This window comes from Colius striatus, chromosome 5, assembly GCF_028858725.1.
Source record: "Colius striatus isolate bColStr4 chromosome 5, bColStr4.1.hap1, whole genome shotgun sequence".
Lineage (NCBI taxonomy): Eukaryota > Metazoa > Chordata > Aves > Coliiformes > Coliidae > Colius > Colius striatus.
The window spans coordinates 21,323,809-21,341,744 of NC_084763.1; the positions used below are offsets into that span (position 1 = coordinate 21,323,809).

At 37.9% G+C, this 17,936-nt stretch overlaps 1 protein-coding gene across 4 annotated transcripts in view; it reads left to right on the forward strand.

Annotated features, from left to right (window-relative positions):
• Positions 1–17,936, forward strand: part of TBC1D5 (TBC1 domain family member 5) — a 327,211-nt gene that overhangs the window by 295,342 nt on the left and 13,933 nt on the right. For all 4 annotated transcript variants that reach the window (XM_061996640.1, XM_061996639.1, XM_061996641.1 and 1 more), the window contains one exon: positions 4,242–4,341. In XM_061996640.1, coding sequence (XP_061852624.1) covers positions 4,242–4,341 — 100 coding nt within the window. The remainder of the gene's footprint in view (positions 1–4,241; positions 4,342–17,936) is intronic.

Consider the following 17,936-nt stretch of genomic DNA (forward strand, 5'->3'; position numbering starts at 1 on the left):
ATTGATTTTTATTTTTTGGTCAACTGGTTAATCTTTGAGAGCTGTGGCTGAATGAGTTTGAATCACTGTTCATGTGTTTCTGGTATTGTGTGTGTCAGATCAGCTGAAAGGTTGGTTTCTCAGGGAAGCATAGACCATGTTTTTTCTTTTGACTTATATTTAGCTTGTTCAAAGAATTTATAAGACTCTGTTGATGCATAAGAGAGATCAAATCACCACTGCTACTTGACACAATGTAAAAATTGTGTCCAAGGTACTCACTTTCCCAGCACAGTGAAACACCAAGGAAAGCTCAGTGAATGCTGTCAGGACAAGAATTGAGAGCATCTGCACAATGCTGGCTATAAATCATCTATTTGTTTTGTTACTATGTGTGTTATTATGTGTGTCAAAACACACATAATTGGCAGAACAATTCTAGAAAGATACTGTTAAAAGTTTAGTCTTAGAAACATGGATTAGAGGAGAGCTCTGCTCAAGCTGCTACTTTAAGCGGGTCAATCGCCAACATTGGATCAAGCCAGTGACTTTGAGTAGAAATTCTGTTTCTTCTGTTAGTAGCCACCTCCAGTGCTGCACTGCTCTTCTAATGAAGAATATTTTCCTAATGACCATTTTGACTGGGCCACAGTCCCTTCTGTATCATCTACCACTTCTTGGAAGAGTAGGATTACATCATCTCTGTAGCTCCATGTAGTTGTCAGGCAGATCCCCCTTAGTCTTTTATTTGCCAAAATAAACAAATACAGCTTCATCTCCCTCTAGACTTACAACCAGCATAGTAGCCCTGCAATGGGCCCTCTCCCGTTCCTCAACATACTTCTTGAACTGGAAGCCCAAAGCATTGTTCAGGATGGAGGCTCACAAGCACTGGATGATGACTTTCATAGATCTTCTAACCACATTCTTCCTAGTGTAGCCTAGTGCACTGTTTATATTATTTCTGAGAAGAGAAGCTTGTTTGTTTATAAACAATTCAGCAACCACTGTAACCTGTAGAGCCTTTTCAGCAGGCCTGAAACATAGCAAGTTCCTTTCCTGTCTGCACTAGTGTGATGGGGTTCTTTCTCCTCGGGTGCAGAATTTTGCACTTACTGAAGTTTTGGGGTTTAAATTAAAAAAGAAAGGGACAGGGGGAAAGGATTCTTTTACCTTGGCTTCCAGTGTCTCATGATGTTTCTGCATTGAAGTTCTACCAGTCAACAAAGCAGCTACGCCTCCCAGTTTTGCATCATCTGAAAGTGTACTGAGTGTACATTGTATGGTCTCCTATGGGCTGTTAATGAAGGTATTGAGCAATATCTTTGTAGCAATGCATTAGTTACTGTGCTCCTTTTCTACCACCAGCTGGACATCAAGCCATTGACTCTACTCTTTAAGGTTGAAGTTCTGGCCACTTTCCAGCCTACCCACAATCCTTTTATTTAGCCCATAATTTGTCATGTTATAAATGATGATTCTTTTGGAAATAAGTGTCAAAAGTCTAAATAAACTAAAAATATGTTGCATTCACTCCTCTTGCTTCATCTACGTGACCAACCATTTCATCATGGCAGGAACCACATTGGTCAAGTGTCATTTGCTGTTGGTAAATCCTTATTGACTTTTCTCCAGTATTGTCTTTTGTGTGTTGGAAATTGATTTCAAGAGAACATGCTCCTCAGTTTTTCTGAGGACTAAGGTGAGGCCAACCATTGTATGGTTTCTTAGGTCCTCCTCACTTTTCTTTAATATGGATGTAAAATTAACCTTTCTCCAGTCATTCTTTGGATGCCCTGTAATAGCAGCAATTTTTCACAGATGATAGACAGTGGTGTCATGACCACATTTTCAGCTTTTTCAGCACCCATAGGTGTATCCCATGTGGCCCCATGTATTTGAATACATCTTTCTTCAGGTATTCACCACTCAGTTATTGCCCACCTCACCCTTAGCCATCCATCTCCTCAAACCTTACATCCAGAGATCCAGAAGCAGACTAGGCCTAAAAAGCAAGAAGCAAAAATCATATTGAATGCTGCAGCTTTTTGTGTATGATCTATCATCATCATCTCCCCTTGTAAGCAGTAGAATTACATTTTCTTTGAATCTCCTTTTGCTGCTCTCATACTTGTAAAATTCCTTGTTGTCGCTCTTTAATATCTCCCATTAATTCTACCTACAGCTGGGTTTTGTCCTTCCTAGTTTTGTTCCTCTGCCCAAACAATGATTGTGTTTGTCTTTTGTTTCCTGTCATTGTTTCAACATATGTGCTCTGCATTTCCACAATTTCCATCTCCATATGTGTTTTTCCCATTTTAGTTCATTAAGAAGCTCCTTACTCAGCCGAGTGTACCTTCTGCATATCTTGTCTGTATGTGCTGCTTCCTCGTGTATTTCTGGGTTAGGTCTCTGTTCTATAACAGACAAAGTTCTCCCCACTAGATGAGGAAGTCTGTTCACAAAGGTGTTTTTCCCACTCTTTGACCGGTAGAACTGTTTTCTTTCTCTATCAAATTGGGTGCCACAGGAAAAATAGTTGAAGCTCAGCTAGTGCCACCACATATGTAGCCCTGTGTGGTTACTAGATACATTTGCTGCTGTCCAGACTTTTTCCTTTTACAAGGGAGTTCTTCCTCTGAGAGAGCTTTTTCTTCCCCTCTGCTGCCTAGGCTCTGTACTACTTGGACAGCCCTGCTGATACCAGAATTCACAAGCTTCCAGTTTGCACCCTCTTAGGAGTGTATGTCTTCTTCCCACGGCATCTCGCCTCAGTTGCGCTTTCCCTGTCAGTTACATAAGCTTTTACACCTTGAAATCTCATGTCAGTCGCCTGTTTGTCAGCCCTGATGCAATAAAACACACTCATCTTTTCTTGCAGCTCCTAACCAGCTGCTAGAGGAGGCTACTACGAGAGAGCAAACCTCCCTCCAGGGAGGTCACCTTCAGGGTTCCGTCTGCACAGCACTGCCAGTGACAGCAGGGGCAAGGGCTATGTCTTGTAGCAAATCATCACCATTTGGGTGCTGTCTTCTTAAGCAAACAGCTCATCTGGGTCTCTCATGTGTGACGTGCCAATTTAACTTGCTTATTTATACTTATCCTGCTGGTAGTACTCCTTGGTGCCCTTCCCAGGGGTGCCAGATGAGTCAGGAACTTCAAGTGCATTTACTCAGCCTTGTGCAAGATTTCCTACTTGAAATCTTTTGCACAGTGTCTCATCTTGTGAGTGTTAGGTCTGCTGAACATTTCTGCTCTCCATGCTGGATCTTAATGAGTTGAAAGAATAGTGCATTTAGTTTAGTGAGCATTGGTCTCACTTGCCAAATGAGGAGACACTGTTGTACAGTTGAAAAGGTTATTTTTCAGAATCTGCCAAAGTGAATAGAGCTGTCCAAAAGCATTTTAAAATCGATTTACTGCAGTTCTGGTCCATGAGTAAGAAAAAATAGTCTTGGAGAAATGGAAATATTTATTAGTGGAAGTTAAATTTGCTTATTCACTTGTAGGATATAAACTGGGTTTCAATTACTGGCTAATGATTTTAGAATAGTAAATATTGTTGTCTTTCCCTATCTTAAAGCTGCACTTGCAGTGCAGTGGCAATTTAGAATTCATGGTAGATTATTTCTTGCAATCACAAGCTCTATGTTCTAGGAAAAAGCCTTCTACGGGGACATTGCTTGAATAGAAATAGCAATGTAGATAGACTTGTATAGGCTATGAGAAAACTGCAGACCTTGAAGCAGGCTGGTCTGTCAGCGTCTATGAATTGGCAACGTGAAATATCAATCCCTTTGAGGCATCAATTGCTTTTGGATTTTTGTTATATTAGTGAAAAGTTTCCTTTGCTTGGCACTGACAGTTCATGGTGGAGATTGTTGATCAGTTTGATTCTTTTTTTTCATTTCAAATGTAATTTGTACTGTAATGCTTAGCTATTTGCATTAAACAAGGCTGTGACAGAACTGCAAAGCGAAGAAAACCAGGAGACTAAAAAGTTACTTTACCTTTATCTGCTTGAATTGAATTGCATACTTAAACAAAAAACTACTTTATATGACTATATGAAATTACTATGAAATGACAAAAGAATTTAAAAGTCTTTTGATAACTTCAGTTGGAAGGTGATTATCTTTATTTCCAAGGATAAAGGAATGGGAAAAATTAGAAGATAGCTAAGCATGTCAAGACTTAGGTTACCAATTTTACTGTGTATCACTCAAAGATGTTTTTTAACGCTAATAACCTTTCAATTGCAGGAGGAGGAATTGGAGGCCCAGATTTCATTTCTACAAGGACAACTAAATGACTTGGAAGCCATGTGCAAATATTGCGCAAAGATGATGAACACACATCTTGGTAAGTGTGGTACCATATATTAACCTTTATCTTTGCAAATTCTTTGCAAAGGTGCTTTTCATGTTTGCATTAGAACTAAAATAGTATTTACTATCAGATGTTGCCAACAACTGCATCCTTATAGTGTCATACTTTTAAAGTTTTGAGCATGGTAGTCACTGATGATGCTAAAAAAAAACCAGTAGAGGCGTTTTGACACAGATACCCTTTGTCTGTTCTGAAGATTTCCTGCAACAGACATGCTGGAGCTCACATCATGTGAGTTTACACTTTTGAAGCCCATTTGCACTTCAGCAGTCCCAGAATGATAGTTATATGCAGTGATAGTTGTGTAAGATTGATATGCTTTCATCAAATTTAACATCTTCACAATCTCTGCTGATCGTCGTCAGCGTGTAAATATGTGTTGCTATAGGCTGGATAGTTTGTAATACTTTTCTCAGGAGAAATATAATAAGATGGAAGTCAATACATTGGTAACAAGATCAGCGAAGATTCCAATCTAAAATTCAACTTCTATGTTGCCAAGACAAATCAGAGAAAGTGAACAAAAAGTTTTAGTTAATTCAGGTGTAAACATGCTTAGCTATGCTGTGATAAAAGCAGCATTTTTAGACTGTGCTGAAGTGAACTCCAAAATTGCTATACTTAATTACGTGAAAAAACATTTTTGTTAGGAAATCATGGTGGAACTGCAATAATTTCACAGCTTATTTGTAACCTGCAAGATCTAAGCAAAATAAAGTTGGATATTTCAATGGGCAGAGTGCTTTGATGCCTAAGTGTGCCAAGTCAAAAAGATCAAATGTGATAGCCATTTTGTACTTGTATTTTCATTTCATTTTATGTGAGTGCCGTAGTAGCCACTGTTATGAGCCTAGGAAAAGCTATAAATATTGTGGTATTGGAATGTTTGGAAGCACAGCCTTCAGAAGCCATATGTAAACCTCTGATCTCAATAGCTTTAGTCTGATGTATTGTGTTGCTTCTTTGAGGGTACATGAGCAATGATGAGACTAGAAGCAAACAAAAGGGATATATTTACTACTGAAATTATGAGGAAAAGATTACCATGTCAAGAAGAAAGGCCGATGTTTTATTCCTTTAGGAAGGAAGATGAGGGTTCTTTAGTAGGGTTATTGGTTCAAGTACAGGCATAAGCATTTCACCAGCTATGGCTCAGGACTAGAGATCAGAGTAAACGCAGACAGATATTTGAAGTAGTCCACCTTTCAATACTAGATCCATGAAATGAAAGCAAAAGATGACACCTGGTGATATCCAAGTATTAAATTCTCTATCCTAAGAAACAAAATCATTTAAGGCCAGTAGTCTCCCAAGAGCATCATGGAGTGCTTTGTAACCCACACAGGATGGGGAAGGCCACCTCCCATACAGCTTTGGCTGCTGGGGTGCAGTGGGTTCATCATGGAACCCCTGCAAATCTCTCAGAGCCTTCTAGCCTAAATTCTTCTAAGTCCCACTCCCTGTACTTCTTCACGGTATTCCTGCACATCTTGTCAACATCATGGGCTATTAACTTTGTTTATTTGGGTTAAGCTGATGCATTTAAATCCCATAGAAACACACAACAAACAGAGCATAAGGGAGACTAAGATACCACCAACTGTCACAGGTCTGTGCTTGTAGCAAACTGATAAGGTTAGGTATCCCCAAACAGCCAGTAGATGATCCATGGGAAAGCAGGAGAAAAAAACCTACCAGAATTCTGGCTCGTCTGGCCTTGGCAAAATCCCTTCTGACCTGAAAGCTGTCCATCACATTCGTCCTGGTGATCTGAACAGTGCATGCCAGCAAGCTGTCAAAGAAAATGCATTCTCTATAGCATCATAGAAAAACCCCTGAGAATTATCTCCAGTGTCCAGTTACTGCTCGAAGTTTCAATGAATGGCAGCAAAATAAAACTCAGAGCATATCTGGTCATTTCTGGGTTAAGGGAAAAGTTAGCAGGGACTGCCACTGCACCTGGTCTGATTCTCCTGCAAATATCTCTTACCCATGCAAATTGCTTCATTTCAGAGACTGCAGATCAGAAAATGATGAGCTGTATTGCTCCTCTTGTAATCTGTTGGGACATTTAACTCCAATGATATTGCTTCTTCCTGTGGGGCAGAATTTTTCAGACTTCATCATGTAGCTTTTGGCTCTTGTAGCATTCCTGATAGCAAGGTTGAAAATCTTCATTTTTCTTAGCTGTATGCAACAATTAAGTAATCTCTCAACACCGTCTTTGCTACACAGGACACTTCAGATTAATTTTATAGGAGCTGGTTTTTTACACCCAATCATTTTTGAGGTCCTCCTTTGAATTTTCGAGGATTTTCATATACCTTTTGAAGGCTTACAAATCAGATCAGGTTACCCTGCACCAGCACTGGGCTCAGCAAAATAATTACTTAGCAAAGAGAAGGTCATCTCTCTACTCTTATGTGACATTCCTCTTTTTAAACATTTTTAATGCAGCATCACATTAGTGCTCTTTGATACAGTGCTAGGTTGAGGTGATAATCCATTATGACCTTTAAAGTTTGGTGAATCACAGCTTTATAAACAGAGAGTTTTACCCTGTAGGTAAAATCAGGGAATGTTTACTTCTGTATGTGTTCCTTGCATTTGATTATGTTAAAATTCCCTTGTTGTCATTTAGCTTTTCAGATGAATAATTCAGGTAACTGTTTTCTGCTACCACTGTAACTGCAGACTTAGCCATCATGTGTTTAATAACTTTCTAAATTATTGATAAAAACATATGGATATATAAAATCTGAGGAGACTTCTAGAACTATTTATTCTGGCACAGGGTTAGACAACATCTTTAAGAATTATCTCTAGGTCAGAGTTTTAGTCTGAGGCCAATTTAATAAAGTTTAAAGGGTTTTTTTAAAAAAAAAAAAAACATGTTTTTAGATTGAAATTTTAAATATTTTTCAGACTTTATTAGTCAACTAGTATTCTCTTTCCTGTATTGACTGCATTATATTTGTAGGACACTTTTTAACACAACAATATTAGTTCAAGCTTATAAAAACGCACATCCAGTGTCCATTCACCACAGAATTATTTAATTGGCACTACAAATCAGAATGTCCCACAGTTACAGCATGTTCTTTTTGGAGTTCCCAGTGAGACAATTTAGAAATTTTTGGCTGTCTTTTCTCAGGTTCTTTCCCTTACAAGGGGGATCCTGATGACAGTCAAGGGCAGTTACTTCATGACAGAGGTGACGTGTCACAGCTGAGAAGTGATCGAAATGTGACCACAAACTCATCTCATCTCAGCCTTGAATCCCTGCTAATTTACAATCTATTGATATTAAATCCAATTATACCAAGTAAATTTTTACATGGTATCTCTTTAGAAAATCATTTTATGAATTACAAAAATTCTACACTCTGTCCTATAATGACATTACATTTCTTTACCAAGAGCACTGTACTCCTATAGGTTTCAATGCTTATCTGCCAGTACCACATTTTCCTTGCACAGAGCACAGGGAGAGACCAGAGGCATAGAACAGCTGGTTTTTTGGGGGTTTTTTTGTTCATATATTCAAAGATGCTTTCATTAAATGTTTATCTCCTTCCGTAAATAAACCACACAGTGTACCACATGGCAATGACAGAATTAACTGCTTGTAATATCAGGGGATGTTACCATGGAAATGAATGATGGTTCTGAAATATTGCTACTTAGCACTGTGTGTAGAAATTAGAAATAGGTTTTTGATAATGAAATGGAGGAAAGTCATTCTATGATCTTTGTCTCCTTCTTAGTGCTATGCATTAGAAAGAGCTTTACTTCACTTTCTCCCTTAACCATTGAAGAACTGGTAAGTTGGAGTGCCTTTTAATGCCTTCAAGGACAAATACTGAAATTTTTATATATAAAATGGCCCGACAGGAAAGCAGATTTTACTTCTTTCTCCCCTCTTTTTCGCAAGCTTGTCATAGCTTTCAAAAAGAAAATAATAATCCTGTGTTCAATTTTTCCATTAAGAAAACGAGGATACATCCAAGCCTGTAAGCCTGTCCTGTGGCCTTGTTCACAATATAAGGGTAGACTATTACTCAGCTGATAGCGAAAAAGTATAGTTGTTATAGCTGTTACTGCTCCAGCATCATCACGGATACATTTTCTTGATGCTACTTTTTCACATACATTGGCCACTTTCAGGAAATAATATTGTCCCTGGTGCATTCAGTAATATGGTAATGTTCTTCAGCATTTTTCTTTCTGTGAGGTACTTTGCTGTTAGTGCACATAAATACCTCAAGGCTCAATGATTCAGAAAGCCATAATATACCAGTTACCTTTTACAGTATTATAACCTGTCATAATGTTATTTACTTTTTGAAGAATTTTGATTGTTTCCTCCCTTCTTTTGCTATGTGGAAAGAAAAGCATCAAGCTAGCAAGTATATTCAGAAGAATATTTTCCCTGGTAAATGGAATTTCTGTCTGATGTCTTAGAGCAAGTCATGAGTGACCTAAGACACATGCACCCAAACATCAGTCCAGAGGCCCCACGGTATCTGCTGAATGGCAAGCACCTCACTTGACCTTCGCATTTGACACAGAACTGAGTTTGAGGAGTTAGTTCAACATGAAGTCAGTCTGGAGGGTCTCTAGGAGCAAAGCTTCATTATGTCCCAGGCTCAAGCCGAGACAGCACTATTAAATGGCAGTTCAAGTCATACCAGTTAATGACACTGCCATCTGACACTATCTACTATTCTAGTATCTTTAGGTTTTGAACCATGTCAGCACTGGCCCAGCATTAAAGCACAATCTTTTAACAAAAAGTGCATGAAAACCCTGGAGAAGTATTGGTCCTTTGAAGGCAAGTACTAATATGAAAGCTTGTGGAGAATGTTTATGAGCTTGCCAGTTTTGTTCCAGAGAGAAAAGTGCTGAATTTTACAATGTCATCTACTTGTAAGGGACAGGAACCAATCCATCACTGCTTTCTAAGACAGAGTACCTACCATTTGTTTCCAACAGAGACGTAGTTTCAGACCTCCAAGTGTGTGAAAGTTTACCAAGTAATTACACGTGTATTACAGGAAGTCCTTTTCATGAAAGGCAATTTAAAGGAACATTGGTTCAGCATTAACTTGGATACGGGGATCTTTATATAGAAACTGTTCTTTTTTGATGGGCAATTTGTCAGGTTATGAAAGTCGAGAAGCTAAGGTCATTCCACAGTTGCTTCTCCTTAAGGGCAGCACTATGTAAATGCAGAAGGTTGCTTCCCCAACTAGCTGAGATTCAGAAGCAATTTAGCTACTTTCTCACAGCCTCAGCTAATAAGCCCTACGGACTCATATCGACTCTGCAAAGAGTTAGCTCACAGGGTTCTGCAGAACACCCTGGAAATATGTGCAAAGGTACACAATTATACAGAAGAACCATAATTCTGCCTGGTTTTATTAACTTCATACTGGTATTGCTAAACTTGAGCCAGCTGCTAGAGAGACATTCAGGTGGGCCTCAGAAATACATTGCTCAATATCCAGGGTTTTAAATCACTTCTTGTCTTGGAGGCAACATCATAAAAACCTCTTGGACACTGATCTTCATCTAGTAAGTTTATGCTTAAGCATGCTGACTTCACTGGACCAAGCAGATAAATCCTTCTCTGAGCTACCCATAGAGGGCTGGTTGGGTTCTCCTTACAGTGCATTTTCTAGTGTCACTTCTGCTGTCTGTAAGATCTTACTATGTCCTTCACCAGTATTCCAGTACATGTCTGCCCCTCCAGTGTGGATTGTGGAAAGGATGTGGAAAAGTGAAGTTTTCATCCCCCATTCTTCCAAATACCACCAGCATTCAGCCACTGGAATGACGTGACAGCTCTCAGCTTTCATAGGTAGCCTGTAGATAACTTCATCTATTTACAAAATGCCCAGAGGTTATGGCATCATTATAACAAAAATACATGAAAGCTAGTGTTTTTGAGAGCTCTTTGGATGTGTCCAGTATGTGTCAGTATGTGCCCCTGCCACAGGTGTCAGGCGATGCTGGCAGTTTTAAGATTCACTTAGTTATGGTGCCTACCATCTCCCAGACAAATCATATTTGGAAAATTTATTAAGGACAGATCAAAGCCACCTTTTCACTGTGACTATTGCAAATGCCACAAGCACAGAAGGAAAAATATAAAAATAGAGGAAATCTGACAGGATGTAATTGCTAGTGTATTTTTAGCTATTATGTGAAGTAGCACCTTCAAAGGCTTAATTAGACTGACTTTATCCATCCTTCTTTTAACAGTTAATGCAACTGTTACAAGGGTGCTTTTTATTATAAAGATTATTTGCATGGGGGAGGGAGAGGAGAAAGTTGACTTAATTGCTTATTACCTAGGAGCTGATATATTGCTGAACACAGATCTGGATGCAGTACTTGTTAAACGTATGCAAGATAGTACTAAATTCTAGTTTTACATATCATATCATGAGATGACAGGTTATGATATTTTTGTAAGGATAAAATGAAATGTAAATTATTCTGCTGCCCTGAGTTTAAATGAAATACTTTAGGATTTGTTGAGAAAGTACATTAAATGAGTTCTCTTATGCTTGGGACTTATATAAAATAATCCAGAGTTTATAAACCCAGTGTGGTTAGAAGTGCTATAAGTAGAAAAGGCCGTATCAAACACAGACTCCTGAGTCTATGGAGATTGCTTCTTTGGTTAAAAATACTACTGTAAAGTAACCTATAAAACCAGCTTATAAATAAAGAACATTAACAACTTTATTAAAGAGAAAACAGGAATAGTTACTGGCAAACAAATGTTTGTTGTATATAATGACTGTCAGACTCTTGCTTCTGGTCATGTTTCATATAGATATATATGTGTGTGTGTATATATGTAGGAAGAATAAAAGTGTAATTCTTCATGCCCCATGAATTTTAACCACTTTTTTGTCCCTTGAGAGTATCTCTTAAGGTCAAAAACACACAGTTCAACCAATAGAGAGCTACTTTCTTTCTGTAACTGTGCCAATGCTGAAAGTACAGCTATGGCAAGTACCTACAGATGCTTTCATCTCAGTAGTATGGATGAAGGGGAGAAGATTACACTCCCCACTGTTACCTAATTAACATCTTTCCCTGCAACTTGCCGTAAATTCCCGTCACAATGTTTACTTCCGTTGGCCTCTTGCTTCTTTCTGTTGGTGTGGTGAACATCCCCCAGACACTGAGTATACACCCTTTCTTTTGTTATTCACCTTTTCCTTCCCAGCATCTCCTAGGCATTGGTTTCTCTTCTGATGTCAGCTTTAGAGGAGTAGAACCTTGGCAGAAGCCGAATTCTGACATGAACAAATTGTTAATTTCCCCATTATTTCCGTAAAAATCTTTGGCATTATTATAGCTGAACCTTACCATAGTCACAGAATCACAGAATCTCAAGGACTGGAAGGGACCTCAAAAGATCATTGAGTCCAAACCCTCTGCCAGAGCAGGACTACCTAGGGTAGGTCACACATGAACTCATCCAGGTGGGTTTTGAATGTCCCCAGAGAAGGAGATTTCCACAGCCCATCTGGGCAGCCTGTGTCAGTGTGCCATAGGTAACAAACAAAAGCTTGTAATGAGCAAAGTGAATATATATATGAATATATATATGTATATACTGACCTTTCTTCAGTGAAGTAATAACCACAGGGTAATTGTAGAAGTCTCAAAAATTAACAACAACCACAAAAAAAAAAGATTGGCACACAATGGTTTGAATGTGATGTTTATAAGTCAGCCTTATTTATTCTTCCATGCCTCCTGGAGATGGTATTTCAAATAAGCATCCTTGCTGTATCAACCTCTATCCTTAAAGAGAACTTAGAAGTCCTGTAGTTGTAGCCAGGATCCATAATTTCTATGTGTAGATTTGTGCTGGGTTTGACTGGAACAGGGACCTGTTTCAAGCTCTGTATTCCTTCCTAATAGAGTCATCTTTAGTTTCAAAGCTTTAGCTGTTCTTCCAGTTTAGGAGAGCTGTAGGAGACATAGTGTTTACCAAGCAACAGCCAAAATCATTACATGAGGAACATATATTGGATGCATATATTGGATTTATATCTCCAGTGTCAGTATTATCTTAATTGATGTTCAGTTCAGACCTCAGAAGAAACAACTATTTGAAGACATCATGGGTATTCTGTAGATTTTATTCTGAAATAAGTTGGAAGATACCTTTTTTTCTGCATGGCAGTGCAATTTCATGAGCTTCATAGCACAGAAAACTGGATGTTTTTAAACTCAGAAATGTAAACTAATCTTTTGCATGCAATATTTTAATAAATTCTCCAGTATAATGCTATTTACGTAGGCAAAATTTGCACAAACTAAAATCAACATACACCTTCAATACAAGAAATTCAATTAAGATTACTAAGTATCAATTAACTGGGTAAATATTGAAACAATTCAATGTTGATGTACCTGATCCAAAATATAGAAGTTGTCTGAGGAGTTAATGTACATTCTTTGACCCTCAATCTTTCAAGATTAAAGTATTCAATAGTATGGTCTTTTCTATTGTAAAGACTTTTCTTTTCTACTGTTCAGTGTTTTAAAAAATGCTCTTTTCTCTGATACAATAGTAAATGGAAGCATACCCTGTTGCATTTTATTCTCTTTTCTGCTGTATAGTAGAAAAAAACATAAAATGCAACAGGGTACACTTGTCTTACACACAGGTGCATAATGCTTTTATGTCACGAGTTTCTCCACACAGGTTGAAAGCTAAAGCTAACCAGAATGAAATAATTTGTATGCTTGTTTCCATAATTCCTCACCATAAGCAATTAGGTTGATAGAACAGTACAAACTACTGTATAATACATATATAATAACCGCAACAGTGTTTTCATACAGATAAGAAAAACTCGAAAGCACAACCATTTGAAGTAAAGTACATGGTTATATATTCAGAAGTATTTTAACACAGGTTGAGATAACATAGTTCTGTACTGGAGAAAATGAGCTCATAGAAAAATTTTTAAATGGCTTTCACAGTTTGTTATCATTTATTCTAGATATAACATGCATAACAGAAAATCCCTCAAGAATGCTCAAAATGAGATTTTGGACATTTATGGATGTTTGCTTTCAAAACTCTCAATCTATCCAGGTTTTTATGTAGCATTTACCACAATGGTATTTGAGTGAATCATTCTGCTTGTAAAATCAGAAACAGTTTTAATGAGTTCAGCCACAAGAAGTAGAAAACCTTATATTTTCAAAATCTCTACATGATGTACAGTAACTGTCTTTTACACAACCATAGCAATTTTAAGGTGTGATATCTGCAATCTGTTGCAGTATGAAGGAAGTGTTTAGATTGTAAGAAAGTGAAAATGTATAGGTTCCCCTTAGGAAAGATTTCAGTTTCTTATCACTGTTATGTTTCTCACTTATGCAGAAGGAATTCTTGTTTGCTTGTCACTTCACACCAGAGTACTTTTTCTATTTCTAGTAAGTATAAACAGCAACAGGAAGAGAGCAATTCTGCAGGAGGAAGGAAAGAATAAAACTTGCTTTGCACTGTTAGAAAAACATGTTTCTTGGAGATGCTTGGAGGCTGGTGGTCCTACTGGGTGTCATGGGTAAAGAGTTTCAGTGAGCAGAATGGACATAAGGGAATATGGAGCACATGAAATAATAGCTACTACATAGATGTCATTTAACAATGATCAGCACTGTGGATTCAAATGAAGAGCATGGGATGGTACATTCTGTCATCACCACCAGGGCTAAAATTTCTCAGAAGTTAGCACTCCATAGGAAGAGCATGCTCAGTCACCTGCTATGGGAGGCACAGTGGCTATGCCCTTCTATATTCTCTTTGACAGCACAGAGTGTCTGGGAATATACTCCTTTTTCTGGTTCATCTTGGCACTGGCATGGACATAAGGTATATGTTAAGCATAATTTGCTTATCATGTGTGAATTAGAGTTCATAGTTAAGAGTTGATCTTGCCTTTGAGCAAGGTATGGTCTAAATGACTTCATGACCCTCTGTAAATCTGTGATTCTGTGCATTGCTCTGAGTTGATGGTTGGAGACTTTTACTACATATTTCTCTGATGTCACAAGCCTTACCATACATTAAATACGAAGTGTTGGTGCTCCAGATGTGACACACGAATCAGATGTATGTACTATATAAATACGTAGTTTACATTAAAATCAGTGTTTTAAAGAATGTGATGCCTCACAAGGAATTTAATACTTCAGACTTTTAAGATCCCTAAATTCTTTAACATTCAAATATTTCTAAGTTATGCTTTTATTATAGTGCATAACTGTTACAATAATGCACATGCACAGTGAGACAGAGAAATGAAAGTTAGACTACTTAGTGATGTTACCTTCATCAAAACTTAGACCACAAACTCTATTGTTTGAGACAGAAATTTAACTCATCTGATTTGTATTTTTAATGAAAACTCTAGTATTTGGAAGTGTCCTTAAACAGCAATATCACTATGTCATATAATGTAGTCTTTCTTGAAAGGCCACAAATGACTGTTAAGTTCTAGATTTTCTATACTAAGGAGAGAGCACTTTTTCCTGTTCAAAGGCAGGTCAAGTTCAGGTAGGGAAGAGGTATTAGTTATGAAAAGAGAAAAAAAAATATTATGAGAAGCTAAATTCCCATTCTATCCTCCCAGACCTCTCACATTAGTGAAAAAGCAGTCTTGCTCTCACTAGGATACTGTACAAGAAATGTTGGAAGCATTTTCTGTAAACCTTGATTTTACAGAAGTGATCATTCAAAAGGACTGGAATGTATGTCCAGAGAGTTGAGTGTGCCTTGACATCTACGGAAGCCTTGGGATTATTTTGTTTTCCATTTTTGGAAAAACGCATGGGTAAAGTAATACATTCATCTCTCCCTTTCCTGCTGCCTACCTAGGCAATGAGAAGGTACTTTTTCATTCTGAGTTTCAGCTGTCTTCTCATACTGGAAAGCAAGGGTGAAAAAAGTCAATATAACATGATTCTGGCACTGTGGATTGTTCACAAGTCATTGATCAGGAACTAGCAGTAGAAATAGTAGTAATAAAGCTTGTAGTTATTTTGGGTTAGCTCCTCTCAGCAGGAGTCATCTGCCTGGAAAGGCACCACAGAGACTAGCTTAGAATAGAAGTCATTTGGAGAGAAATGTGCTGCAAAAAGGAGAAAACAAAGAACCTAAAGAACAAGGATGTTAAAGTTGTTCCCAGGTTCAGTTTTCTCCACATCCATCTGATTTTGTCAGTGTAGTTAAGTGCATGTTTTGCCTTCATCCTGCAGGCTGTAGTTCTGTCTGTCTCACGCTTCTGTGGTGGAAAGGAAGAGATGGAGGTCTGTCTTCCAGACAGACGGGTGTTGAAGGATGCCTGAGAGGACCTTGTCCATAGCATTTTAGTTTTCCCACTCATTTAATGCAACTCTGAGCAGATTTCTTGCAGAATCTGTATTAAATACATGTGAAATTTTCAGTGACAATTTACTTTAAAGGCCTTTAAAATAATTTCACAAAGCCTCACAGCTTTTCCACATTCAGAGAGGGAAGTTCTGAACAGCCCCTTTCCCTGGCTAGGGAGCTCAACAGTGGCAGCACACAGCGTCATGCGATATGTAGCAGTTCAGTCATCAAAGAGCATAAGCCTTCTTTCATTTTCCTGCTAGAAACTGCTGTGGACTGTTTTCCTCTTTCATCTCTGTACAGAGGATAATAGTATGTCTTCAGTTTAAATTTTAGAAATTAAGTTAGGGAGAGGAAATAGAAATCTTGATTTATTTTTTTTTTAAATTACTTCTACGGTGAGCTTGCCTGTGAACTTATTTACCATTTGGGATAGCTGTAAGAGCAAGAAACCAAAAATACATGTCATCTCAATTTTTAGCTGTTTCAACTGTTGCTACTTAAATCACTACCTGATAGATTTTCTTGTTCAAAAGAACAAGTATGCAATCACTCGCATGTTACTCTGTAGTTACAGTTGGCTTTATGGAGGCAGCTGATCCTAGTCTCACTGGGGAAGTACTATTTGATTTACTGATCTAGTATCTATTAAGTGAATTTACTCATTTGACAATAAATACCAAAAATTAATTTTAATCAAATTATATAATAAGATATCTCTTGGGCTGCGAGTCTTGTTTGAGGACAGCCATAAGAATGGAAAACATTGCTTACTTCTGAAGAGAGTAGCTGGTTTTGCAGCTCCAGTATTTTTGAGGCATAGTCAAGAGTACAGTTAGGGAATGACTGTCTGGGATCTCCTACATCTCACAACAGTGCTCTGACCACCAGATGACGGGTTGCAAGATTCACCTTTGGGTTTCCTCTGATAAGAACTTTACTGAAACAGAAATATTTTTATTTTCTACAGAAAGCATTTGTCATCAGCTAAATGGAATCCTGATGAAAGGAATAAAATATTAGCCAGAAATATTTGACTTAGCCTTAATCTTCCAAGTACCATAGGATTTTGTTAACTTTTTAATAACAACAGCTACCCCAATAAGATAGGTATTTATAGCCCAGTCAAACTAGACTCTGTGATAGAAGTCATGTAATCAATTTATTTGATTCATTGTATCAGTGTTTATTTTACAGGTGGGAAGGTGGTTTCAGCTCCTATTTGACAACTGTGGGTTTCTTTTTTTTTCGAAAGGCAGTTATTATTTTATGAAGAAAAGATAATTCAAGCAATGATGCACTGATACATAGTATCAAGTAAAGAAAAAAATCAATATATGGCCAATTCATTTATATGCATAAAGCACTTCTCTCAAAATACAACATCTCCTGTGAAGGAAGAATAATTAAATGATACATATCAGCTTAATGTAAAAGTCCTTCAGCTGAGCAATATCATATCAAATACTCTTCCAAGAGCTAGTGTTTTTAAAACTATTCATAGTTACAAGGGTATCTTTTTGAGATACAAAAGGGTGAAAGAAAAAGCTTTTGTCTGCACTTGAGAGCTTTATTCCCCATTCAGCTCAGCAACTGACTGCCTGGTGAGATCCCTCCAGCAATGGGAAGAGGTTTGGATGGAAATCCCTCAGGTGAGGACTGCTGAGCCCTGGTACAGCCATTCATGGGAGTGGAGCTGTGGAGGTACATACTGAGTCTCTTGCCATACCTCCTCTTCTTCCCACCCCTGCTTCCAATCCACATGGATTGTAAAGGGTGGTCCCAACAGAAGGATGTGACCAAGGAGACGCTCAAGCAAAGTCACACTGCCCATGTGCTTCTCTTATGATCTTTTGTAAAAATTCTTCTTTACTCACTAGCCAGGGGAAAGAATAAGCACTGATAAATTTGAGTTCTCTACCTATCACTTGTTTGGTAGATAATAAAGTTTGCATTTGAAAGGGATGAGGGTAATAGATTTGAAGCCATGTGCGGTATTATTTAAGAAGCGGAAAGATCAGTTTCCAGTTCCAAAGGGAAACCTTCATTCTGTGTCATTGTACTAGAGAAAGAGAGTCTGATTTATGATCTTGTGTCACAACTGTTCCTGAGGGGAAAAATAGTCGAACACGGTGATTTGGATCTTGAG